This window comes from Aptenodytes patagonicus, chromosome 5 (assembly GCF_965638725.1).
Source record: "Aptenodytes patagonicus chromosome 5, bAptPat1.pri.cur, whole genome shotgun sequence".
Lineage (NCBI taxonomy): Eukaryota > Metazoa > Chordata > Aves > Sphenisciformes > Spheniscidae > Aptenodytes > Aptenodytes patagonicus.
Genome location: NC_134953.1, coordinates 8,858,814 through 8,886,728, shown reverse-complemented (window position 1 = coordinate 8,886,728; position 27,915 = coordinate 8,858,814). Strand labels below are relative to the sequence as shown.

Sequence of the window (27,915 nt, the reverse complement as noted above, 5' to 3'; positions counted from 1 at the left end):
TGAAGCTCCTCTGAGGTCTGGGACACTAGAATAGTTTTAGTCAAGATGAATTAATGAATATGGCACAGATAAGAAACTCAAAAGTATGTCAATGTGATTTATTCTGTGGATTTATATTTCCACTGTATATGGAAGGAGTTTATACATATATTCAGAATTTTGGTGCTACCTAGCAATTTCTTTTTTAAGTATTGCATAATTTGGCCATTTAGTGCCTGCTGATAGCAGTAAACTCCTATATCTACTCACATGAAGTCACAAATCTTTAGTATGCATGCTAAATAATTAAGCCATAAAGAACCTACGAAAGACTTAAAGATCTTCAAGACTATCCAGTAAAAAAGCAATTACATACACGCATATATTCAAAGAATTAATTATTACTAAATATAGTATTATTTAATTTTAGCCAGTGGCTTTTCCAGAAGTCTTGGCCTGTCCAAAGGCTTTGGAATTGTGATGAATTGGAATGTACACAAAATTGCAGAAATCCCTGAGCCTGTTCATTCTGCAGTAGGGATATAAATAATTTATGAGACTCCAAACCAGCAAACCACTTAAAATTTCAGACTAATCTTACACTTACCAATACACACATGCTTTAATACTTTGGTAAATCAAATCCAATATGGGGAACTACTAGGAAGGGAGTTGATACATACAAGCACCTAATATTACAGGGGGAAAAAAAAGCCTGCAGAGCTGAAACAGGCACTGATAAACATGTAGCCAAGGAAAATGCAAGTATTGCATAGGTCATCTTATAGGCTGATTTGGATACAGGGATCCTTGAAATTGAATTGAACATAATTACATGCAAAAATACTTAATCAAGAATTGACCGAGTATCAAGATGTGTTCTTGCAAGGGAGAGAAAAAAATTTGAGAACCTACTGCATGTATCTCAGCTGAGGTATCTGTCCATTTTGGTGTGAAGTAAAACAGGGAAGGTTAAACTGATCAACAAGAGTGATTTAAACCAACCTTCCAGTTTTTAAGGAAATACACAAAGAACATACAAGAAGTCAGTTACCACATCTCAGCTGGTAGATGCAACAGCTCTGCAAACTGCTTGATCACAAGTTTTACTGCTCCCAAATAGCATGCTCTTGGAAAAGAATCAGTGCAGCAAAGGCCATTTAAAGCTGAATGACAATATCCACATGAGGTTTAATATTCTTAACTTAAACACATTTAACATCTTCAGTTTATTTGCCTCAAATTCCCTGTGTCCGTGTGTAGACATAACCATAAACATTAACCAAAATTAATAGTGGTAAAATTAATGTCTCTGTTCAGATTGTTAAAATGGTCACATACTGTGAATAAAGCACTTTGTTTGCCAGATAGTCATTTATATTGACAAGCTCTGAGCCAGAATACATATACTCAGAACACAAGTATACATCTCTCATTGCCTAAAAATTTTATTTAAAAGAACGCTGCCATAGTAAATGTGATACTTGGTGGGATATATAGGAACAGTTTTTTGGCTTCAATTCTTTTTTCCTTTTAGTGGTACTCATCTATCCAACCACAGAGTCAAGCTCCTGAAAACTACCTATTGCCTTTTGAAAAATCAAAGTCTATTGTAGGTTCATAGTAATGTTGCCACAAGAGTAGAAAGATTTTTTGTTTGCATTTACTGTGTAATTTTAACTACATATACACAATCATACATGCTTTACATATACATGATAATATATTCTCATCTGGAATTTTTCAGAAGAGAAGTAGGAAAAACTGGTTTTTTGGACCTCATTCCTAGTTAGCAACTTCTGGAATAAACATTCATATATACACACACATACCTATTTATATCTATATATGCTCATCTTTCTTTTCTACATGTTTTATGTTCTTAAGAACATTTTTTGAATTGTGTTGTTACAACTGTTGTGCTACCCCACGATAAACCACTTAAGAATGCAGTGTAGTTCAGAACAGTTGGCACAGTAACTAAGATGAAAAAATAAACAAAATTTGCACTCTTGGCTTTCCAGTAGATGCTACATAGCTGTGTAGAACTTCTAGCAAGAAACTTCTTGAAGAAGATAGTGAATTGGTAGCAGCATTCTCTGCAGATCTAAGCTCCACTATGTTTTAACAACACAACACACCTATAGAAGGGCAGCTAGGAACCAAGCAGCGCTGTGTGATGAAACAAAGTGAGTATTCAGAAGATGACTGACAATTGTGATTTAAATTTTCCAATCCTAGATAGGCTGCTCCCATCTAGCTGAGATAGTTACTGGTGATAAGTCAGTGCAGAAAAATCCTGAAGCGTTGGTCTCGTTGCAGCTCCTAGAACACAGCCAGCCAAGACCCAGAACTAAACAGAACCTAACCTAGTTTCATGGCAGAAGTCACCTTTATAATGGCAAGGCACACTGACAGACTATTATGGTGACGTTACACTGTCATACCTCCTTAGTAATCTGCTCTTTCCTTCCCCTAGGTTGTAATTTCTTAGGTGTGAAATGTATTCTTTCTGTGCCAGTCACCTACACGCTAGAGCTATCAATATAGTAATACCATTCTACGACAAACCCATGACAAATTTAAAATTTATGTTTAAGGCAGACATTACCACAGAAAGAAAAAAAATCTCTATTTTTTTTAACTTCAATCATCCAGTGCTTATTCCTTAGATTACCCAAAGTTAATGACTTGATAAAAGGGAAGTGCAGAATGCATTGACCTTACAGTTTACGTCCACTGATCAACAGTAGCCTCCAATCCTCCAGAAGCTGATAAAAAGAGACTCTAATCCTTAAATTTCAACATTATGCTTAAATCTTCATAGGATCAAGACAGTAATGCAATCCAGTTTATGCAATTTATGAATACAGCATTTCTGTACACTTTCTCAGGCAGCTAATCAGGTGTCACTCAGAAAAGTTAGAAGTTGGTGCAGTCAAGGAACAACATCAGGTCATTCCAGGGAAAAGTGATTAATCACAGCCAACTGCATTTGCCTAGAAAACCTAATCCTTCTCTGCTGTGGTACCTAATACTGAAAATAACTACTGTAAAATGTAGGTTAGTGCTTAGAACTAACCAGACACATGCACTTCAATGAAGTATTGATACCAGCAAAACACCTTATAATTACAGACAACTACAAGTTCATGAAGCTCTTTGAAAATAGTTCTGTTCCACTGCTCCCGCCACATGCAGCTGCAGTGTCATGTATCCTGACCGCAGGATACAGAACTCCGCGAAAGATATTGTGGAAGAGGCTGCATTGCAGCTACATTGTTTGTAAGCACAGCGTTCTCCCTTTTTCTACCAAAGCCTGTTACTTCGGTATTCATACATCTCACTTACATCAGTGGAAATAAAAAGAGGATTTCTTTGCTTCATTAAAAGACTTCATTATGTGTGAGAAAAGGAGAATTTATTATCTGATCATCTGGGACAGAGAGACATTATAGCCCTAAAGTCAATGGAGATTTTTATAAGCAGAAGAATCTACCGACATGAAGTTCTTTGCAGAATTGGGTTTAACTGGACTCGCCTGAGTTCTTATGAAATAGTAAAAGACATGGAAAGAGTGTCTTAAAAGCTAATCCTTTCATACTAACCACTTCAACTTATTTGAGATGCTAGTCACCACTGTAGTGCTAATAATAGATACTGCTTCTTAACAACACTAAAATTTTGAGTGTGTGGAAAGGAAAGGAGGTTCAGCATCTCTTTTTCTCAGTGGGGAATCCATTGTTGCATGTGTAATACCATACTGAAGAGGACAAAAGAATTCATACATTTCCACCTTGGGCATTTATTGAAATGGAAAATATTGTGATCAAATCTATTGTTACTTTCTAACCATCTGTTAGGACCTGGAGAGTTAATGAAACTGTATAAACTGGAGAAGCAATCTCACAGTAGCAGCATAATTAATGTATAATTACAGACTGAATAGTGCAAAGGGCAAAAGAAACTGATTTTTTTTTAAAAGTACCTGCTGCAAAGCTGTTATTCATATGACATCAGTGCGACAGATCTGAATACTGCAAAGGAAAGAGAAAACACTGTAAAGGTGGTACTTCAAAAGAAGAAACAAAAAAAGCAGTGCTACATGTATTGCCATTAATTGCATGGAATGTTGCTGGATATGGCTTCAAAAGTTAGGTAGCCACAGCAATAGCAGGCAGGGAATTTCAGTCATGGGCCTGCAATACAGTCACGTAGTACAGACAATAAAAACTGATTTTTGCATGGGCAAAAATTACACCAATATAACGCAAAAAGTGAAACAAACTCTTAATACCAACGCACCCCTGAATACAAACGCACATATTTTAGCCCTGTAGATGAATAAAGTCTCAGAAAGCTACCAAAAAGTCCATCTGTTCTATGTTTTATTTCGCCAGTAGTAACAACACCTATTAGAGCCACCAAGACAGCCTTTTATAATGATTTTTTTTTCTTTAAAACATATGCATGCACATGCATATTTCAACCAGAACTCAGTATACAAGATCCCAGACTTAAAGCAATTATTTTAAATCAGAGAACTTAGCTTATGTGCAAGTCCCACAAATGACTAAATACGTGGTTTATTAAGTTTGTATACTTCCACAAAACGGAATTTAGCAGATTTTTAGTTCATAACATGGACTAATTGCTTTATGTAATTCCCAGCTGCTGCACATTACTATCCAGAAGGATTTTTATGTGTGCACATTATTACTGATCCATAGTATGCTAAAGAGGCACTGCTGGGAATGCATATACTAGAAATGTAAGTACAATGCTATATAGCCAATAGCTAACAACATAAAATACTCTTACAGTGCATAGTTCAAGTGACTTAATACACTCGTTACTGCTGAGAGGCTGATGTTTTAAGTATGTTTTGAATGCCAATAACATAATTTGATTAGCTGTTATCAAGCCTACAGGTATACCTTTTTCCAAACAAAACTCTATTGTACAACATGGAAATTAGTCATCTGACTTCTACCATTGCAGATTGAATAAATACACACACGTAAACACAATTCCCAGCATACTAAAAGAAAAGAGAACAACAAAAAAAGAAATTCAGAGCTAAAGGTGTTGCTAAGATTTCTAACCCTGCACAAAACCTGTTTTTCTTAGCTCTCCAGGCCTACAACTTGTAACTATCCCTGTAGCTCCAACAACGACAACTCCGGTACCAGAAGTTATCAAGACAGATCCTTGTGCACACCAGAAGCCTTACTGACTTAATTGCTCTTTCTGTATGTCCCTGTGTCTGCTGGTAGGACCGGCTGTGTTCAAACACTGCACAGAAAGCATACTGTTTGCTCTGAAACATTTAGGAGTGAACGCTAGTCTGACAGGTACATTGATTTATAGCTTAAAATAGCAGCACCAGGACAAAGAGAAAAATACCTAAAAGCCAGTAATCATTTTCCAAATCTAATTCTGTGCTCATGTTATCAAGGAAAGGAAGAAGTACAGACCGCAATCCTGCAACCCCTTACTTACATGCTTTATTTTATTACCATGAGTACTCCCAGTGTCACAAGAGACACTGCACAGGCAGCGCTGGAGGAGCGGGCAATGTAGCGCTCTGCGTGAGCTCACACCCTAAGTTTTATTGAGACTGGCAATGGTATTTGCAGGCCTCAGGACAGCACTCTCGTAAATAACAACGCCGTAAGGGGGTCGCACGGAGCGGTCTGCTGACCGTTGGTGGCAGGCCGACAGCCGGCCAAGGCAGGCCGCCCCCCGCTACCGACCCCGCTTCACTCCCGGCGGGGCAGCCACCGGCTGCCGCGCTCCAACATCACCGCCACGGGGAAAGGCGGATTTACGTTGCTCTCCGGTTACGGTTCGTATTCCTTCCCCCAAAACCGCGTCGCTCACCTAAATGTATTTAAACGAGCTCCCGCGCCCGTGCCGCTGCTATCACCAGAGATTATAACGGCAAAAACCGTGAGCCGCGATTCACTCTCCCCTTACTTAGCGCTCCCGGCCCGGCCCGCCCCGCAGGGCCGCCGCCCGGCACTGACCCCGGGCAGCGGGCCGCCTAACAGCTCTCCCGACGGAGCGCTGTCGGGGCGGCGGCCGCTGTCCCGCGCGTCCCCTCAGACTCGGAGGGGCCGCGGGCGGGGCGGCGGGGGCACCCCTCCCCCCTCAGGCGAGGCGCGAGCGGGAAGCGGCCCCCGCCGCCTCCCGCCACTTCTCCTCAGGGGGGGCGGAAGCGGTTGGGACCGCGCCCAGGGCGTGCCGGCCCGGGCCGGCTGCGGGCGCTCTGCGGAGAGGGCTGTGGGGAGAGCGCGGCCCCGTGAGCGGAGGGCGGCAGCCGCCGCGGGGGTGGAAACGGGTCGCGCCAGCGGCGTGAGGAGCGCTCCCCGCGGGAAGCCTCTCGAAACGGCGGCTAGGGACGGGGGAAAGCGGGCGGGGGGGGGCCGCCGCCTCCCCTCGGCCACCCCCGTTCCCGGTTATACCCAGCCAGGCGCACCCCGCCGGGCGAGCTGCGCGGCGCGGGCAGCGCCCGCCTCGGCCCAAACTTCTGCCGCCGGCGGCGGGGCATGGGAGGGGCGGGGCGCAGGAATCCCACCGCTCCCCCCGCCGCTATCCCGGCACCCCGGCTTTAATCGTTTCCTTATATGGACACCAGAATGTCTGACGTCATCCCAACGCTGGGAAACCAGCGCCCGCGCAACCAAGCCTGGTTGGGAAGGTGGGCGGTGCGGGAAAGGCGGGGGGGCGGAGGGGGAGGGAGGCTCTGGAATGTTGATGGACGCGGCACTGCGCCACTGGGAGCGGCGGTCCCGGCTCGGCCATTGGGCGAGGGCGGCCGAGGGGGCGGGGAGCCGCGGGAGGGGTAGGTTGTGGTGGTTGAAAAGCCGCCGCCTGGCTGAGGAGCGGTGCCAGTGCGGGGTGGGTGCTGCGGGGGGGAGGTAGGAGGGCAGCGAGTTCGAGTCCCGCCTCCGCGAGCCTGAACCGGGAGCCGCTTCTCCGGGCTGCTGCAATCCGCTGAGGGGCGAGGGGGGGGGGTCTGAGTGGTCGTTTGTTTTCCTCTGCTTCCTCGTTTTCCTCCTTGCGCGGAGGCCGCGGCTCTCTCTGTGGGGCGCCAGCCCGCAGGGACAGAGTTTGCCAGGAGTTTGTGCAGACTTCGGGCCCCGGCCCCCCGCCCCGCCGCCGCCATGCCCGTCTTCCACACGCGCACCATCGAGAGCATCCTGGAGCCGGTGGCCCAGCAGATCTCCCACCTGGTCATCATGCACGAGGAGGGGGAGGTGGACGGCAAGGCCATTCCGGACCTCACCGCCCCCGTGTCGGCCGTGCAGGCCGCTGTCAGCAACCTGGTGCGGGTGAGTAGCGGCGGCCGGCCCGCCTCCTCCGCTCCTCCTCACGGGAGCAACTTTGGCCGCCGCGGCCAACTTCGGGGTCCCGCGGCCGCGGAGCCCGCCCGCCCCGGCCTGTCCCGCACAGGTGCGCGGGGCCCCACCGCGCCGTCCGTCCGAGCGGCGCCCCGTAACGGACCGGCTTCCCCGGCGGTGCCGCCGGTAGCCGTGGCCGAGGCTGGGGCCAGGAAGGGGTTAAGCTGGGAGGCTTTCTGGACCTCTGCGGCTCCTGTCTGGAAGCCGCCTTCGGCTGTTCCCGCCCCGGCCGGCGAAGGAGCTCGGCGAGCCGTGCTGCAGAGCAATGAGTTGTCCGGAACAGCGAGGTGTTCACCATCTTTATGACTGAAGAAGTCTGCCTTTTCCCCACCTGAGGGACAACATCACGTTAAAGTGCGGTGAAGTGCGGTAATTGTTGCTGTTCATACCGCCTTAGCCACTCAGTGCGGAGTGCACCCTGAAACGTCTCACAGATGTCTCTGATACGCTGTGTGGTTTAACTGCATGCGCTATAAAAGGCAAAACACTTACTTAGTGTGATCCTATCCTGAAAAAAAACCTCCTAAACCTCCCAGGCATTTGATAGCGATTTCTATATTGGTGAAGGCTGGCAGTTCATTATCAGTGCAGGAGTCAAGGAGGGACAGACCTGTGGTTTCTAGGCAAAGTTTGGAGCTGTAGTTTGTTCTGTTTGTTAACATAGCCTCGAGTGTGAGTTGCTGTTAATTGCAAACTGTTGCAAGGCAGAAATGTTTTGTTTGCTATAGAAAGCACTGCAATGTTGCATGCTCTCCTATTTCATTAAGAATTACCTGTTAATACTTGCACTTTTGTTAGTTCATTTACAGACACTCCGAGTTCATTTTTGAACATCAGATGTTACTTGCTCACTTTGAATCCTACAAAACTATTAATTCATTCATGGCAAGCGATATCCCTTGCCAGCAAACTTTACCTTAAAATGAAATAGCTACATACAGTTAAAATATTGTATTGCTGTTAACTGATATATTAATGCACTGAAATCATGAGGCTTGTGGGTATAAGAAGCTGTCAAGGTGACTAATGTACGTGTTGTGTTTATCATCAGATTTCAGCCTGTAGTACTTGCTACTGCTGGAATAACTTGCCACTCTGAGGTTTTGCAGTTTATTGCAGTGTAACTACAACTCCTGGTCCCCATGACTCCATGAATTTTACAGGATGTACTGTCTGGAATGCTTGTGCTTCTTGCTGACTTCAGCTGAAACTTGTTTTTATGAAGAACAGTCGGTCTGCAGCAGTGAACTGATGTAATAGGTATATTGGCTGTAAGGGTGTGAAGCCTGAGTGTATGAAATACTTTTCCTTGAAAGGAAGACTTTAGAATAACGCTTTGCCTCTCTGAGCTTAGCTTGTATCACTGGGTTGTGTGACTATTTCCCCCCCCGCCCCCTTCCTCTCAAAGGAAACCTGATCTGATAAAGTAGCATTTACTAGAGAAATGCAGAAACAGAATTCATTTCTTTCTGCAGCTTGCTAATGCCAGCTCTTCTTTTGTTTTGGGCTGTTTTGGAAGCCTCTGGTTTTCCTTTCTTGCCTGCTAGCTAGATAAAAGGAAAGACCGTTGAATTATTTTTTTCTGTGTTAATTCACAAAGAGCAAATAGAAGTGGTGTAATCTGAAGTGGTACTTACAGAGAAGATGCCCTGATCTGGTCAAATACAGCTTTGACTACATTAGGAAAAATACAAAATTAAAGTTCTGTTTCCTATCTGGAGCTGCGTTTTCAGTGCATCATTCTGAAGTGTAAAGGTGATTCGTGAAACTGCAGTTTCACAGGAGCAGGAATACTTGCGCAGTTAGTTTATCTAATTGCGAGCCTTCTGGTGGCTTCACAGGTGATAGTAAAGATGGAATTGTCAGTATGACCAAGACAATAACGTAGCTGCTAGCTCTTTGTGTTGCTTGCTGTCTGCTCAGGGTTCTTTGTGTAGCATCAGTATCACAAAGTGTACATGATGGTAAGTACTGACCAGCAGAGAAGTTTTTCAGTGATAACTTGTCACACGCAGCAGCACCATTCTCAGGCTCCCCAGCCTATGGTAAGGACTCTGCAGTTTGGGAGGTGCAATATTTAATTCATGTAACTATGGCATCTGTAAGTAACTGCTGGTAGCAGTGTTTGAAGTGCTGAGACCCATTCTTGTGCAAGGCCTAGGAGATGTGCTGTGTGGGGAAATGGGCTAGGAAATGAGAAAATGACTATGAGGAAGGAGCCGTGCGCAGTAACTTAAAGTTTATTTTGCTGACATTCCTGAGGTGGTGTTAACACAATACACTATATCCAAGATGGAACAGAGGTTGATAGATATGAGAGTCTTAAGATTATTAGATGAGTTAAAAGGGAGTCCTAGATAACTTGACTACAGACCTGTATATGAGAACTTTTCCTTCAGTTTGCCGTTCAGCATGCATTTCCATTTTTTCTGTCAGAAATGGATGTGTTGTATTTTAAGGTTTGCCTGAAGCCACGTTAAGTTTCATGGGTTTTTTAATGTGAGGTTTGCACACCCAAGAAGACCTACTGTAGGGATGCTTCCTTGTCAGAAGCTAATTGTAAAGTAATCCTAGGTAAGAGATAGTCCAAGTCATTGTTGAAGTTAATGAAATAACTAAATCTTTACAAGTTAGTCTCTTTTCAACGGTAAATACCAAAGACTTGGTATTCTGCATTTCTCTATTAGTTCCCAATATGTGGCAGTTTGATTCTACTGTGTCTTGAATATCCTGTTAGGGGATAGCTTTTGCAGAACAATACTCAAATTGTTTTGAAGTAATTTGATGACATTTCTTAACTGTGAGATAAGGTACATGTTGCCCATGCAAAAATTTTGCACGTAGAGGTAAGCAGCAGAAGCTTTTTTGCACAAAAATAACCTTTGACCAGAGCCAAGAATTTGAGGGAGAAGCTTCAGATTAATATCACAAGATTAATAATGTACTAAATCAGTCCTTTTTTAACTGAAGATCTTAATGTTTTTGTTGGCTGATATTTGGAGTGAATGTGTGCCTCTTATGGGAGGGTTGGGGTTTGGTTTGGTATTCCTTGTAGCTAAAAGTGTAATACTGTAAGACAACAGAATTGGTGGGGGGTGGGGAAATAGTCAAGTCCAATAGGCAGGGAATAATTTGGAGCTTGCTGTATATGCTATTTAGTTTAGTGGGCAGTGGAATGAAATTCTGAATTCTAACTGGTCAGACTTCACTGGGAAGAAATGAACCATATGGTGATTTTCTATTTATTTTTTTTTTTAAATAAAACATTCATCAAACTTTTAGCCTATTTTTAAAAAAAGGGATTTCTATCAAAGCTGACTAATGATGATGCAGAAAACTTAAACCTATCACACACATTTTATAAAAAAACTTCATTTCATGGAGGAGAAACATCTACTTTCCAGTAGTGAATTTATAAGCATTTATGTTCAGAGTAATGTTATATTACTGCCAAACAGAGAAAGCAAATTCTACTCTGATGTTTTAAACTCCATTCACTTACTGCCTTGTATGGATTCTGGCTTTTTGTCAGTATGGGCATAGCCCACTCTTGTCACTTTTCTCCACTGTTTCAGACAGAACTGCTTCAGAACAGTGTTGCTGCTGCTCTGCCAAATACCAACAGTACCATGGGTGAAGCTGCTGAGTTTGACAGATAGAGAAGTAATTCTGTGCATGAGAACTAAGGTAATAGAGGGGAACCTGAGAAGGGACGTAGGAAGTACGTTACACATAACTTAAATACTGGAGCAGGATCAGCAACTCAAGGAGATGTTGGCTTTTCAGAGGCTGGGTTGTTGAACCAGGTAAATGCTCTGAAATATTTGACCTGCTTTACCTGAGACCAAATGCCTGACAGTTATCCTGTTTTTCTGTCCTTCAATTTGACTGAACTTGAGCCATCTGAGGAAAGTGACACTGGTGTGAAATGCTCATAATGAAAGATTTAAGCCACTTATGGTCACAAATGAAGTGACTGAGATCTTTCAGAACAGAGATCTGCTCTGAAAGGCTAGCACTTGTCTAGGTGATGATGCAGCTTCTGCCTTTCCATCCTCTGTGCTATAGGCGCTGTCCTTTTGAATTTGAATCTATACGTTTCATAAGTGTCTACATGCATCCAATTTCTATTACATATTTTTTATGGGGAAAAATTGCTTTACTGTCTATTAAATTGTTAACGATCACATTTCTCAGGAACGTATTCTTGGTGGATGCTGTGATACGCCTTTATGTACCTACTGAGTTTTGGAGGCTTATGAAACTATACTGACATCTTTCTGCATCTCAGTCACTAAACACAGCTAGCAGATCAGGCTAATCATCAGTAAGGGTCTCTTAACTTACAAATATCCTGTCTTGTAGTCATGGTTTATCAGATGTTTCCTTTAAGTAGAGCAGGGCCAAGGACTATTTTTAAAAGTAAATAAATGCAGTCTAGAATAAGATTGAGCTTAACTGGAGATTGTACTCGATGAGAGCAACACCCTATAGCACTAGGTCAAACAGTCATTCATGTCAGAGGTTTTTGCCACTTCCTGAAGTTGTGAGGTCAGTCTCTTTAAAATATCACCAGCTGAAGCGCACCCCATCTGGGCGCAACTAACCATGTAGATTACTCTCAAAACAGGTGAAACTCTATATGTCACTGCCTAAGTACTGATAAAGTTTAAAATAAACCAACCAAAAAAAATAAAACCAACCCTTAACTGTGGAAGAGTTGCATTTATTGTAGCTGTAGCAGCTGTCCTGTCTCATCCTTGTGGATGAAGAAGTAGTAATCACCTGAAGCAATCAGCATGTTCTGGGTGCATATCCATGGGCCTCTGTCAAGTGAGAAGTTGCCTGGGGTTGCAGGGCCATGCGGAAAGAGCTGTGCTTTTTCCCTGGACAATTTCCCTGGTGAATTGCCTACCAACACCTGCAAACCACCACCTTGGAAATCACCTATATAAATGAATTTGTGAAAAATGCAACCTGCCTTGAAATCCTTGTTATGATTGCAGCAGCAGATGTCAAATACATAGCTAAACACTTGGAATGAGGAGAAATGGTCTGAATGTTGTGGACAGTAAAACAGCTTCCTCATCCCTAGGATTTCTTCTGGTATAGCTGACTTGCCTGTATCTCAGGGTACACAAGAGAGGAGTGAGCTGTTGAGGACAGCTTAATGTTTCTCTTTTTTGAGAGGAAAAATTAGCTTGCAATATTTATGTTTATGTATTTATGTATCTTGGAAGAGGATGGGGAAGAAAGGAAAAAAGTAAGCTTTTTCCTTGCAGAATTTTCTGCACAGCACAAAAGATGGCTCTCAAGGGGTTGTAGTAACTTTCTGAATTTTTTTTCTTGATGTTTGTAACTTGTCGTGGGATATGTATAGATCTGTGCCTCCCCATCTCCAGTTTATTGTATTGGAATATCTTTAAGGTGAAAGAAATGGGTTGTTATAGCAGCTTATCTGAACTCTACAGAACTCAAACTTAGTGACAAGTGAATGAGAGTACTAGAAGAGCCCTGATGATCTCAGAGAAAGTAAGTCTTTTCATTATAAGTTTCTAGGTCTTGTCTATGTGTAGTAGAAACTTGTGATTAGTGTTAGGAGAGAGAGTGCTTTTTAAATAATAAAAATGTCCTTCTTTTTTGAAATAGAACATTTACCTGCAATTTATTTAGGGATAACTTACTACATTGTGGGAACCGTGGCCATATGCTCTGAGAAAGTGGATAAAACCCATTAGGGGGTGTGCATGGGAGGGACAGGGAGAAGAGTGATTAATGATTAATCAGACAGAAAGCAACTTTGTAATAACAAAAGCACATAATAAATGTCTTTCTTGCTTTTATCTGTTAGGAATTATCTTTACATAAGTGATAAATCAGTTTCTGATTTGAATGGAATAATCTCTTTGTTCTGTTACTACGTTTGGAGACTTAATTTATACCAGTCTCTTCCATCAGCTTTAAAAGGAATCTTTTGTTCTCTGTTCCTTTAAATGTGCATAGAGATGGTGAATGCCTCCATTAGTAATTACATGCAGCTTGCTTTTTGGGCAAAAAAACTGAGAATATTATTGTAGAATGGATAACCTTAAAGTGACAGTTGGACTAAAAAATTCCATATGCCAACAATATGGTGTATACCACTCCTGCTCTGGAAAACTGAACATACGCTTTCTGCTGCATAAGTGAATTACACCAGTGAGGGAGGAGTTGTTAAATCCATATTAAAGGCCAATGTTTAGCAATTTATTCTTGTTCCTGGCTTGTAACTTTAAAGTGTCATGTAGTTTTGCTTTGTGCTTTGAAACAAGAAGATATTTCCTCCACATAGTGGTATTGGACTGTAGACATGGAATTCCTTTTATAGAGTTTAATAAAACAATGAACCAAATAAAACATGGTTTAGTATTTTTTACACTTAGAAACGTGTAGCTTCAGAACATAAGTGTGGTAATATACAGGTGTTTCCCCATTCCCAATATAGATGAAATTTGAATTGATGAAGAAGTCTGAGAGGACTTGGGGGGGGGGGGGGGGGGGGAGGCGGAACCAAGCAGTGGTTTTAAAGATGTGTTAGCAAATGTGGTGTTAATGCTAGTTACTGGAAATGATGCCTGAAATCATTAACTGGTGTTGCAAATGCTAGGGTATGTTTCTTGTTCCAAATCTGCCAGAAATTGTAAATAAAAGCCAAATGACACTTTTCTTGCCAATTATTTTTCCAAAGGAGAGAATAGGCCATCCTAGTCAGTCCTTGCCTTGAGTACTGCTTAATTTTGGTAGTGGCTTCACATACGGCTAAGACTAGCTTTTTATCCCTACTTCTCTGTTGTACAGCTTGTATGTGTTGTTCCTAAGCTCTTGTTTCTGACTGCATTGTTTCACTAAGTCTTACTGGCTTTGTATTTTTTCACCTCAAATATGAAGACAAAGTATCTACTATTAGTAATATCAATCTTCTGCCATTTCTCACTCTACAAAGCAAGTCAGACTGGCAAACTAGACCTTAAGAAACATTGCAATGTGATGTGTTTTTTTTCCTTTAGTGACACAAATTCTATTCTATCACTTGCTCAGTCAAATGCTGAGAAGCAATTTTTGATACAGAACTTGTTTCTGCAGCCATGGTTCTTAATTCCTGCAAAATGATAACCTTCCTGGCATTTATCTTTAAACACAGCAATAGGAGCTCTTACTAGGGAGCATTGTTATTATCTAATTTGAACAGTAAAGTATCATCTTTATAACTATATAACTGTTGTAAGTGTATCCACTAAATTAATTGTAATGTTTAATTGTATAATTTTTTCCTTAATTTTTATGACATCAGGCAAGAGAGAATTAACCCTAAATGATGTCCTGTAATTGGAGTCTAAAGCAACAATTCTTGTTGATGCATGGAAACGCACCACAGATGAGTAGTTATTGCAACTATCTGCATTTCAGAAGACACTTTGTGGATACAGGATGACTTGCTGCATGGAGAGATAAAATGTTAAAATAAAGGCTGGATCTTCTTTTCAGTTACAAATGTTTCACCAATAAGTATCTCCTTAAAACATGAGCCTAGCAGCTCAAAACTGAATTGTGTGAGGGGGTGGGGGAACAACTCTATGTGCATAATATTTGGAAGTAAGTCTAGTTTGTTCCTGCAGTAATTTCAGGCCCTAGTGCATTTGTAAGAATATGAAAAACTGGATAGAGAATCAGTAGAGAGAGCAAGCCTGTCCTTTGTTTACTTTGCCTAATAATTCAAATCTACTGAGGTATGACTTGTACTTGCCCCTATCCTGAGACTAGAACCAAAGTTTTCTGTGAAAATGTACTGAACAACTCACTTTGGAACAGATCTCTTGTTCTGAAGTAAATAATGTTCTGATGCTTCAGAATAATTATTTACATTATGAATAATGATCAATGGATAACAATACTGGCTGATGAAGGGGGAAAGAAGGAAAAAAAACACCTCAACTCCCAAAGGCTTTCCATGATTACTGAAACTGTCAGCTCATATTGATTCCTAAATGATGATGATGATCTTGGTAACTCTCTCTCTCGCTGAGATAACATGTGTCGGAACAGTTTCCCAGTACCCTGACTTCATCGGTAGGGTAGGAAACTGATGATTCATGTCAGCGTTCTCCAGTAAAGAGTGGAGAACAGAAACAAGCCGTTCCTGTAGAAAACTTGTGTGTCTTGTTGCTGTTGGCTTAGAATCCTTATGAAGAGACCTTTTGTAATAAAACTGCATTGCATTTTCCATCAATGGTTACACCCACAGAATAGCAAATGTAACCTAGTCGTCTTTCACTGAGGATAAGTTTTCCTTGTGCCAAACTTTCAGTGCGTCTCGGGGATCTGGGATTGCTGAAGGCAGATCTTCTCAGTAAAGATTGCGGTAAAGAAGGTATTGAGTACCTCAGTCTTCTGTGTTGTCACCAGGCCCCCCACCTATTCAGCAGTGGGCCCACATTTTACCTAGTCTTCATTTTGCTGCTGCTGCATTTACACAAGCATTTTTTTGTTGTCCTTCATGTCCCTCACCAGATTCAACTGTAGATAGACTTTGGGATGAACCCCATCCCTGCATGCTCAGGTAGCATCTCTGTATTCTTCCTGAGTCACCTGTCCATGCATCTACCTCTTGTGTGCCTACATCTCGCGTCAGCTTTGTCAGGAGCATTCTGTTCATCCATGCAGGCCTCCTGCTGCCTTTGCTTGACTTCCTGCTCATCAGGGTGAACCATCCTGAGTGAGGTGATCCTTGAAAATCAGCCAGCTCTCCAGAACCTCTCTTGTTTCTAAGACTGTATCTTATGGGATTTCTCCAAGCAGGTCCCGGAAGAGGCCAAAGTATGTTCTCCTGAAGCCTGGGGTCTGATTTGTCTTGTTTCTTCCTTTCAGGATCCTGAATTCCACCATCTCATGGTCACTGCAGCTAAGGTTGCACCTGACCTTTGCATTCCCAACCAGTTCTTCCTTGTTTCTAACAGCAGAGTGCCTCCTCTCTTTTGGCTCCTCAATCTGTATCTATCTACTAATGAAAGATGGTATTTAGAGCTTACAGTGTGTGATAGGAAAAGTACAGTATTTCTCATTGCAGTGGAAAGCAGTTTTCATATTAAACTGATTTTCTGTGATGGCCTAAGAAGGTTTGACTTGAGCAACTGTCATACTTGATCTTTGTCCTCAGGTAAATATGGTGCATAAATGAAATGACGAATAACAGAACTGAGAAAAAGTACCGCTTTGGCTAGTTTTACAAGCTTTATGCTCGGATATCTTTGTCTATGCAGCTTAAAATGTCTGGGTATGCTGCAACTGTTCTGGTCTCATTGCTCTACAAACTAGAGTTGTTACAGTTTTCAGTCACTTGGTTAGAATACAGTAAACCTTGTATGGTAATTCCAAAATTGTCTAAATTCTTTAACTGTCCTAAAAGGTACAGGTTATTTCAAGGCAGTCTCAGTTCAGGTTAGCAGTAGCAAAGACCAAAAGCCTTGTTCTGTAATGAATGTAAATGTAAATGCATTTGCAGTTAATAAGGATATTCAGGAGTACTTGACATTCTTGTGATGGTGTTTATCCAGTAATGCATCTTCTTAAAGTAGGTGATAGAAAAGATTGCTTTTTGTCTTTTCTTTTTAATAGAATACAGATGGCAGTACCAGACTGTGTTCTTTTCAATATTTATCTTCTGTTTGTGGGAATAGTAAAGCATAATGGTATTAAACTTGAACTGCATTTTAGTAGCTGAGTCTTTGCATGAACTACAGACAAGCCTGTCCCTCCTTAAATGCTGAGGAGTGCACAAGAAAATAGCTATAGAAATTAATTTCTTTAACAGGTATAGTCACAGAAGTGCCAAAGTAGCAGTATGGGAGATGGTGGTTATTTCTGTAACCCCTGAATTGATGAGGAGCACTCTGGCCTGTACTGGACAAGTCACAAGTGTCACCTTAGCTAAGTCATTGTGTGATGGCAAACAGTAATAACTGTTCTCTTCTGTCTTTCATTTTTTTTTAAATTCTCATCAAATAGTTGCTATATAGTCTAAGGAGCAGGTGCATCAAAATGGGAAGCTTATTGAAGGCTGAACCAGGAAAGTCCGTATCAACTTCCTTGCCCATTCCAGTCTTTCAGCCGTTTTCCGGGTGTCAGCTCTTCAGCTGCAGAAGAGTCTGAAGATTCCCCCTGTCAAGCAGGGAAGCTATTAAAAGCTGTCATCTGGAACTTCAGTTATTCCAGCTGAGTTGCTTCCTCTGCTGTCTTCAAACCTTTTCCTGAGTTTGGAAGAGGCTGCATATTGTAACTGTTTTTGAGGAGGGAAGCATTAATAAAACTTTCTTTTCTTATGCAGGCCTTGTTTTGTTTGCCTGCACAAATACTTCCTCAGAAGAAGCAGAAACAGACTTCAACCAGACTGATAGTCAGTACATGTGACAGCCAGATAACTTGTAAGTTGTAAGTTGCAAGAGTTTTTGGGTGGATTTGGTTCCTGGTGACCACAAATTTGGTTAGGTTTTGAAAAAATGGACTTCTCATTTATGAGTAAAATATCTATCTGTGCATAGGCAACAAATAGTTAAACTGTTAATCTCAATGGGATATAGTAGTACATAACTGAATGAAAGAATTAGTGCTAAGGTTTAGCTGTATATGCAGGCTGGCATGTTCAACCTTCCTATTTAAACTCTATGGAAACCTTGTTAGTTGCTAACATAGATCCATGTAGTCATCTAAACTTGCTTAGGAGAGGTGTTTAATACTGAAGTGTGTGATTTACTGAATGTTTATCTTAAGGGTTATAGCTGTTAAAAATGCTGCTTCAAGCACCCAGCCAGAAGTTACTGGGAAGGTTACTTTCTTTGGTGTATCTATCTGCTTTTAAAAATCTTACTTGTTGTGTAACTTTGCTCAGGATTGATCTCAAAAGATGTTTCCCATTTCAGCCTCTGAATGTGTATACATGTGTCTAAATATCCTTCAGTTAAGTCTTCCAAAAAGGTCACAAAAACACTCAATACTTGAAAGAAAATTTATTCTCAAGTGTAAAAACACTTTCTTAAATTACTGCATAACTTTTATGAGGTTTTAGGTAAGAGAACAAGTTAGTAAACTGACTAGCGTTTGTTGGACTACACTAAAAATCACTTTCACAAGCCTCGCTGTCTCTGCAGCTTTTACAGCATAATAGTTGTGCTGAATAACAGAGATAAACAAATGGAGTTTCTCTCGAACTCCAGAGTAGTAGCGAAAAGGTCACTTTTTATTTAGCTTGCCCTGATAGAATGACAAAAAAAATTGGATTGTGAAGGGCTAGTAACTGCCAAACAACTGTCTTAACTGTAGCAACTGAAGAAGTGCTGCTTGATTCTTTGTCACACTTATAACAAGTTCCCTTTTTCTCAAAAAATCAAGGGGTGGGGAGTGGGAACCTCAGTTAATTTTAGTTGGGTTTCAGCTTGACTTCAGTCTTTCTCTGGAAAAAAAAAAAGGTAATAGCATAGCATTTATTTTACTTCTCTGAAGTTAATGCTGGAGAAAACCTGCATTCCTTAGCTCTCTGACTAGACTCCGCTGGCACTTGAGCTGTCAGACCAGCCGAGCCCAGCCCACCCCCCATGCAGCAGGAAGGAATGTATTTTTCTGTTAATCTGACTTTTTTTTTTAATCTTCCCAGCTTGACATCAGTGATTATCGTAGTTCAAAGCTATATAATACAAAGTGTTTTATCTCTCAATTGCAAGCTAATGTCTGGCATAACAATTTTGTTCTGGCAATTTGGGGGGGTGAGTTGGAGTCTCTGACCCGTGCTCCAATTACTTAGGGTAGTGAAATACTGAAGAGACTTTACGACCCTGAAACAGTTGCTAACTGCTCCAAAGAGTTGTTGCTTAGCCTTTGCTGTGGCAGATTTTTACTTAGTTGTCTTACAAAGAGCAAACTTTCCTGCACGTGGCTTATTAGTTCTAAATATTGTGGTGATGCTGATAACTAACCTTGTTACTGTGTGGCAATGGAGGAAGTAAGCTGTGAGGGGATTTGTAGACTTGATGGATCTAGCTTCTGCTTTCACAATTGACTAATTCTTTTCTTCAGACAGGTTTTCCAGTTTGCTTGTTAGCTGGCCCAAAAACTTGTATTTCTGTTGCATACAGTATGATGGTTGGTCAGAAGAGTGCTTCTCTTCTGTTCCATTGCTTTTTAATTTGGAGCAACTTCTTCAAATAGGACAAAATGTTGGGAGCAAGTGTAGCTTCCTGGTATAGGAGATGCTTTTAGTCAGATTTGCAGTAATACTGCTGTTTCTCTTTTCACCAAATTCTTGTAGCAGGTAAAGGAACTACATCTCTAAATGTGTTTACCTTACAAAGATTTAAAGGATTTTTCATTAATTTCTCTTAAACTTCTAAAAGGATTTAAACAGTTAGAAATGGTAACTATAACTTCTCAAAGTGGTAGCAACTATATATTATCAAGTGTTGGTGGCACTTTGATATCCTTATTCTAGTGTGGAGTTGATTTTTTTCAACGTTCTTCTAATGTGACACAGCAATGGTCTGCTGTTATATGTGGACTGGATAATATTGTGTATTTGTACAGTGCCTGGCACAATGGAGCTCTAAAATGCTAACAAATTCCAGTGAAAAAAACTTCTGTTGTTTTAAAGAAGCTGAAAATTCTGGTGTCTCTTTATGATTCAGTGTCAAATTCAAAGATTAATTTTTTGGACAAGTTTATGGAGGCTTTACTTCAGTAGAACTTCGAACTAACAGTGACTAGGATTATTCCTTTTGCATGCAAGAGGTGAAGCCAGACTTTGGCCAGCTTTGCTGATCATGGGAACTTAACAAAATAAGCAATTTTAGCCTAGATATTTGTATGTACTGGATTGTAACCTTCAAGTTGCTTGCTTATACTACCTAATTTCCCCCCTTTGTTTCAACTGAGAATAGTAGTAGCAGCTTCATGTTACAGAGCTACACTGAGAAAGTCTGTCCATCCCGTCAAGCATGTTCAGATGCTACTGTCTACAGTAATAGGGCCAAACAAATCCATTGGTACAAAGAAAAGTCTCACAGGTTTCAATATTATGTGAACTAAGCTTTACAGTAGGGACTGCAAGAGTGAGTGTAATGCTTTCATAATGCTTTAACTGGGTGAACATAGAGAAGTAGAATGTAATGTATATTAACGTTAGTCCAAAGCACTGTTTTAGAAGTAGGCTGCCTCCAGCACTGTTTTGGGTGGAAATAGGTTTTAATGGCTGAATGTAGACTGTAAAAGTGGCTAAGAGTAGATTCTGCTCAAGATGGCATGGAAGACAATTGTTCTGAGTGAGAATTTTTTATCATTTAATTCATTCTACAGACCTAATTTCTCAAAGGAACCACTGACAACTAGGAATTAGTTAGATTATACCACTCTTATTGGTTATGTCATCCCGTAGTAGAAGATTCTGACTGCATTGGTAACATCTGCTGCTATGCCATAGTTTATTAGCCTTTACCACTTAATCTCTTCAAAGAATAATTTTCTTTTTCAGTGTGAGTCAAGAAATAAATAGCAAATGCTGTTGAAAGTAGTTGTTTTTAAAGCTTTTTTGGATGTGAAAAGTAGTTTGCTACTTGACAACATAGTAAGCTTAAGTTTTTGTTAAAAACTAATTTTAACAGCAGAGTAAGTCTTCGTCTAACTCAGAAGTAATGCCAGATCAGACATTTCTTTGTTTGATTTATTAATATCCTCTATCAGTTTTTTCTGCTGAGTGGCTGCTTTGTAATAGTTTGCAAATCCTTTGTGATGACTCTGCACATAAGTGGGTTGTCTTCTGCATGCTGAATTCCTTGCAGAGCTGGTATAAGTGGTCATGAGCACAGAAGGCAAAATCAAGCTGGAAAACAATCACAGAATATCAGGTTTCTGACACACTTAAGGTTTTTAATGGTGCTGTAAATGAGCACTGTCCCTTGGAAAACAGCCCACCGTTTCTAGTTCTTATTCTATTTAATGTTACTAGATATTGTTGTAGCTAATTAAAACATCACATTTAACATGTGAGCAATGATTTACACCATTAACTTATCGTACACTTGAATTAACTGTTAGTCAAGTAAAATGAGACTCTTATGAAAGACAAATTGTCCAATATGCTGCAGAAAGTGGATAATCACTATGAAATACCATGTTAGTCCATATCTTGCTGGTAAAGAAACATTTACTGTGGGAGGGCTTATGCCAAAAGGTGACTGCTGCAAGTTTCTCTTGCTTCAACCATGTATTAGTGAACACCTGAAAATATTTTCAATATAATATTAAAAAATCAGTGAAAAATGTTACTTTATCAATAAAGCTAATTTTAGATGAGTATGTTTCCCTCAAGGGGAAACACTAGGATTAAACAAAGTCAATGAGGGATAGAACTGTTTAGTTCCAGCATTTGCAGATTGACTTAAGTAAATAGATTAAGGTAGCATCTCTTGTATATTCCTTCTCTGCCTCAGTACATTGTTTAGCCCTAAACCCATTTAGTTTTTGTAACCCATCAAGGTAATGGAAATAGATACTCGCCTGATGGGGCTGCAAATAAATAAGCCAGCACTTATGACAGGCAGATGAGAACAAGTTCAGTAACTCGGAACAGCGTCATGGGAAGAGGTGGGGGGAATTGTCGTAAGAATTTCAGAATTGCATAGAATGAAGGGTGGTGTCATGACAGTGGCTTTGGCAAAATAGTTGCACTTAAAACATGTTAAAAAGCAACGACATGTAAATAGTGGGGTGTTGAGTATTCTTTCATTTATCTACTGATAAATGCATTGCCCCCATCAGATGCTAAAAGTGAGTCTTTATTTTGATTTGTTGTGTCTTAAAATCAGTGATGATTGGTATTCCTCCTCCCCTGCTATCAGAGGTGTTTAAAACTGCTTTTTCTTTCTCATGCTTATAAATTTTGTCTTCCTGGAGGGAACTGTTACTGTCTTGAACTTTAAAAAAAAAAAAGTTACTCTGGAATCACTGGTGCTCTAGGAGGGAGCTCAGAAGGGAAGCAGTGCTGACCTTTCTTTCTGTGGAAGAGGAAAAAAATCAGCGTTGAACAATCTGGTATTCAGAAGTCAGTACAAGTTTGCATATTACAAATAGAAGATCCTAAAATTCAGGTGTCTGGTAGCCAACTACATTTTCATTTGTAGTATATTAAAATGCCTCATGTAGTTAACAATACCTGTCAAATTAGCAGTGTTTTAAAAAAGTAAAATGGGTTATTAAAAGTAACAACAGATTTTGTAGTTAACTAAATATCCAAGTGAAATTAAGGCATTTATAGTGGACATCTGCTTTGCACCTGATTTAGTTGGACATCTTAGAAACTTCTCTACTGTTCTGCATCTGAAACTTTCTCAACAAGTAACAGAGAATACATATTAATTTGTCTCTTCTTTTTTCAGCCCCTTAAATATCTTCTGTGCCAACACATGGATAAGTGAAATACCAATTTAATAATATTGTTACAGAGACCACCTCCAACTTAGTAATTCTGAAGAAGGAAAAAACCAGCCTGGGGAGAAAGTGTGTTACTACCCATGTGAAGCTATAGCTTGGGTTGGTTTAGAGACTCTGTGCAGTACAATATTTATCTATATTAGGAACATAAATTCTCACAGGCCACTCTGCTGTATCTGGGAAGAAATCTTTCTTCCACTTGATACGATCTATGAACTTCCTATGGTGAGGCTTTTTATTACTCTGTTACTAACAGAGCCAAAAAGCCTTAATCTTAAGTAAACTTTCTAGATACTTCTACTTGACTTAACACTTGGAAGGCTGGGGAGGACAGGATGCATCTCAATTACGGGACGGGGGGCGGGATCCTCCTCAACCAAAATTCTCTCCAACATGCAGATATTAGCGGATTGTCAAAGATGATGGAAACCTACCAGCAGTATCATGGTGTTTGGTGGTTGCTTGCTTTACAGACAAGCACCTGAATAAGGAGAGAATTTAGCTCTGTGATATCACATGTGTTATCTTTTAGTACAGTACTAATCTGTGTATATATCTGCAGCAGGATTTATGTTAAGAGGTGCTCTGAAACTTAGTGGTCATTCACAGGTCTGGGTACAAGGAAATGAACTGGAAGAGCTTTTGGAGTCTGCATGCTGTTTGGTATGAGGCACTTTCCTTAAACTTCCTTGTAAGGCAAAAGTAGCTAGTTACAGCTGTGAATCTCATTTGTGGAGGACAATTGCTGTATCTTATTTTTCCGGGTGAGTTTTGTATATGCTCAAAGGTCAGAACTGACTTATGTTATTTGACTGAAGTGGAGTTATAATGTCTTAAAGTAGTTTTAACTCGGAAGTACTGGTTTAGAAGAAGAAACTCTCCTCTCGATAAAAGAACTAATTTCCAAATTTTAATAGTTCTGTAAAAAGTCTCACATAATCAGGATGTGCTTTTTGTTTCCTTTATGTTGTGCATCCTGTAATTAGCTAAACCATCCAAGCCTCGACTCTGTACTGGTAACAGAGTTAGACAATAGCAGCATGAATAAAAGTCTTTTGGTACCCAAATGATGTCACTTTCTGGCTTCCATATGGTTCTCATTGCATAGTTATGTATTTTACTTGGACAGCAGGATTTCCTTAGCCTCAAGCCAACTGAATTTGTCTTAATCGCGAGTGTAGACAGGTAGGTCAGTTTGTTGCTATTAGGGACCAGATGGCTGGAGTGTTCTAATTTACTTGACTTATTGCCAGATGACTTTGAAATTGTACCTTGCTATGCCTGGAATGCAGTCTCCAGGGTAATCATGAGAAAACCAGGAGCCAGTATACAGCTTCCATATTCACCGAAAGGCAAAGTAGATAGGCTCTGGTTTAGCAGTCTTTAAGTTCTTGCCCGGCTTGAAGGAAAAGTGGTCATGCTGACTGATGTCACTGGTAGTATATGTGCATTGTTTGTTTGGCGTAAACTAGAAGCAGGAAGAGAATTCAGCTGCATATTTCTTTGGACTTATTTTTTCAGTCTCTAATTGCATTGGCCTATGCCTCTACAGATAAGTAGAAAAACTTAAAGTTTGTTAAAGCAGTGTTAAAATCACTAATTACAAGTGATGTATCAATCCCAATTATAATGCAAAGCAACATAAGAGTGGAATGATGAAGAAATTGGAAATCTGCTTTTTTAAATGCTTCCAAGAGAACCTTTGAAGGAAAAAGGAAGTTTTGTGTTTAAGAAAAAAAAAAGTTGTATTATTGTACCTTGTTATAACTGACTCTTTTCAGTCTTATTGGATGAGAAGGATTAGATGTGAGGAGTAACTTGTAAACCTTAGATTTCTGTAAAAGCACTTCAACGTTGCTTGTCTCTTCTGTTCAGTTTGCAGAAAGTTCTGTCTTTACTGGAAGCTGTTTATGTTATCTGATGGTAATTTTTGAGTGACTTGTGAAATCTAGGTGTGACCAAGAAATTTCATGATGTACCCCAAAGGTGTTTGACTTGCATCTGGCAAAATTTTATGCTTTGCTACTGTGCCAGGATGTATGCAATTCTCTTTTGCTAACATTTACCACATGGGTTAAGGTAGCTAGGAGTCAGGGCATAATAAAACAACATACGCTCCAACAGCTGTATTTCTAAGAAAGAGCTGAGTGAAATAGCTTGAAATACCAACAACTGGATCTGCTTGATGCTGTAAATAAAAACAGAACATGGGTTGCAATCAAAATACTGTGACTGACAACAATAAAGGTAAACAGCTAAGTCCTGTTTGCTTCTCCTTTGCTGCTAGAGCTCATTCCCAAAAGCTTTCTGTGTAATTTGGCTCCAATGACTGGTTTCACAAAGGGAAAACTGCACAATTGTGAAGTAGTTATTGAGCCCTTGCCACTTTTGAACCCACTGAGACAAACTGTCTCTGAACTCAGCCTTGAGATAAAGGACCTGCTTTCTAGGCCTGCAATGGACAAGCCTTGTGGGGAGGGATGAACTCCATGAAAGGTATAGGATACAAAACTGGATACCATTAACTTCAGTCATTGTTTTCTTTATACTGCTATGTTTGAGTAACACCCCCTCAGTCTGTCACCTGAATTCAAAATGCTTTCACAAAGGTTTAATTCTCTCTGCCTATGTTGTATTTTTCAGTCTGGACTGAAATGTACATCATCTATGCCAGCAAGGAGTAGGCATAATTTTGGTGTAACTTTGGCTTGCTTCTAGCTCTGCTTGATGGATTGTTCATAGTCTTGAAATCTAGGCCAGTTTTACTTTCTTAAAATGTGGGGTGGGGGGAAAGGACTGGCAACTCTGTTTTGAGATGGATTCTAGACATGGATATGCAATGTAGAAAGTGCTGTCATTGTAGAATTATAGCAAATACTTAAGTTTATTTTTTCAGGACAGACATCTAAAGAAATTGAGAAAGAGGTTGCAGAGAAATTCATGGAACTGCACTGACGTACAGCAAATTTCTGATGTGAGATTTAACATTCCCATTGTCATGTCACTTTTCTTCCTGGAAGCTTGAAAACAGGGAAGAATGCGTAAACCAGCAACTGGATTTCAATGAGAGATGGCTTATGGTAAAGTTGCTTTTGCAGCATACAGACTTAGATCACTTTGAGTGGTACTTTGATTTGTCAAGCAAAACTCATCCCATAGCTTATTCCTTGGGAGAGACCTGGGGCTCTGCTAGTGTTACAGCCAGGGCTGTATGTGTTCGCTGAATGATGATGCAGGAATACTCTTAGGCTCCTTGCGAAGATGACAGATGTTTTAAATTAGCTTCTGGAACATTGCAAGAACTAATTCTTCTAAGGTCTTCCTTTTTAACTGGGGAAATCATATAAACTGCAAGGAAAATTTTCGTTTCCAGCATTTGGCAAATTGACAAATTGGTATTGTCAATATAGGCATTCAGAAGAATCTTTGTTTAAAAAGAAAAAAAACCCCAACAAAACAAAAAAACCCCAAACAATAAACTTTGGACTCATCTTAAATATTTGTGTGTTTTATTCTATATGATACATACAGTTCGTACTTTCAAACTTCTAGAATTTAAGAGAACTAGATATTACTGGGTGTTTGTGGTGTCCTTGTTTAAATGAACTCTTAGAGAATTACAGAAGCTGCAACTATTTCCCCTTTTCACTGAACAGCTGTTCTTTGCTATATCCAGCACAGCAGGCTGAGAAGATGGGAAAGGGACCTTGTGGGGTGCTCATGTCTCATCTTTCCTGCAGTAGAAGCAGACATGACAAAAAGCTGCAAAACTGGTTATGAGGGAAAACCTCTGCCTGATCAGAAAGTTTTCCTCTTGCTTCTCCATGGAGAAAATACTCCCAGCAGGAAGCTTAAAACATACTGGTCTTCTACTAATCAGTGGCAGATAAGAGCGCAGGAGACCTACAAGCAAGGTTAAAAGCCAAAAGCAGCAGGAAATCTCAATCTCTTCCTGGTTCTTCTAGCTGCATTCCTAGAAGGCTTTTCAGTGGCCATATATATGCCCTCTGACTTGTGCATGTCCCATTTCCTTTAAATTTCTAGACTTGTCAGCCTCTTGTTCACTGTTGTTAAGGAGCAGGGAGCAAGCAGGGAAGTAGCTAATTCTTTATCTTGATTCAACTGATTTGCCTCTAATCTCCCAAAGAGTATGGAAATTAATATGGATAGGTAGAAGTTGTAACTATGAAACTGCCTTGGTAAGTTTTGCTTGAGAGCTTCCCTTCCTCTGTGTTGCTCTGGGCAAGTACACTGTTCAAGAAGTTAGGGTCCCTTTACTGTGTTAACCCGTGCAGTTTCTTTGGAACGATGAGTAATGGCCACCAGTATTACTTAAAAGCAGAAGCTTCTATTTCATGGAGACTGTTGCTTCCCAGTTAGTTAGGGAAAAATAATCTTAGAAGGTAAGAATATCTGAAACCCAAGTAGGAATCCTGTTTTTTCCACATGTATACTGTTGGATAGAAACAAAATACAGGTTTCACAGATAATTGTTCTGTATTAGCATGAAGCTCGACAAGCCTTCTGTCTGAAATAGGGAATGTGTAGATATTACATCTTAAGGGGGGAAAAAAAAAATCTTCATTCCCTTGGTATTGGAATATGGAGAAGGTAGAGTTGAGTGAATCTCTACCTTGTGTTACACTGCAGTATGTCTGAAAATTGCTTAACCCATGTAAAATTCAGTCTGAAGAAACCGGATCTTATTAAAACAAAGTAAGAAACAAAACAAAAAGTCCCCCTAACCACAAAGCTAAAAAGGAAAAGCCACAAAACTCTTTTGGGGTTGTGTGTTTTCAGTCATGAATGTGGCTTCACATTTTGAGACTTCGCCTGTTAAATGGTATACGGAGTACGCTTGTTCTTTACATTCCATCTCTATACCTTGGCTACAAATGTAAAGAGCCACTTCTGGAAAGGTTAATTAATAGCTATGTAAATACTAAATGCTTTCCTTTGAGCCACAAGGTTTTATGTTTAAACAGATTCAGTGAGTATGTGCTGTATTGGTGCTTAAAATATG

The 27,915-nt window shown here is 40.5% G+C and overlaps 1 protein-coding gene across 2 annotated transcripts in view; it reads left to right on the top strand.

The window, feature by feature from the left end:
* The first annotated feature begins 6,961 nt into the window (after positions 1 to 6,961).
* The window catches only part of VCL (vinculin), a 64,179-nt gene continuing 43,225 nt past the window's right edge, over positions 6,962 to 27,915 (top strand). For both annotated transcript variants that reach the window (XM_076338472.1, XM_076338473.1), the window contains exon 1: positions 6,962 to 7,316. In XM_076338472.1, the coding sequence (XP_076194587.1) occupies positions 7,149 to 7,316 (168 nt within the window). In that variant the 5' untranslated portion in view covers positions 6,962 to 7,148. The remainder of the gene's footprint in view (positions 7,317 to 27,915) is intronic.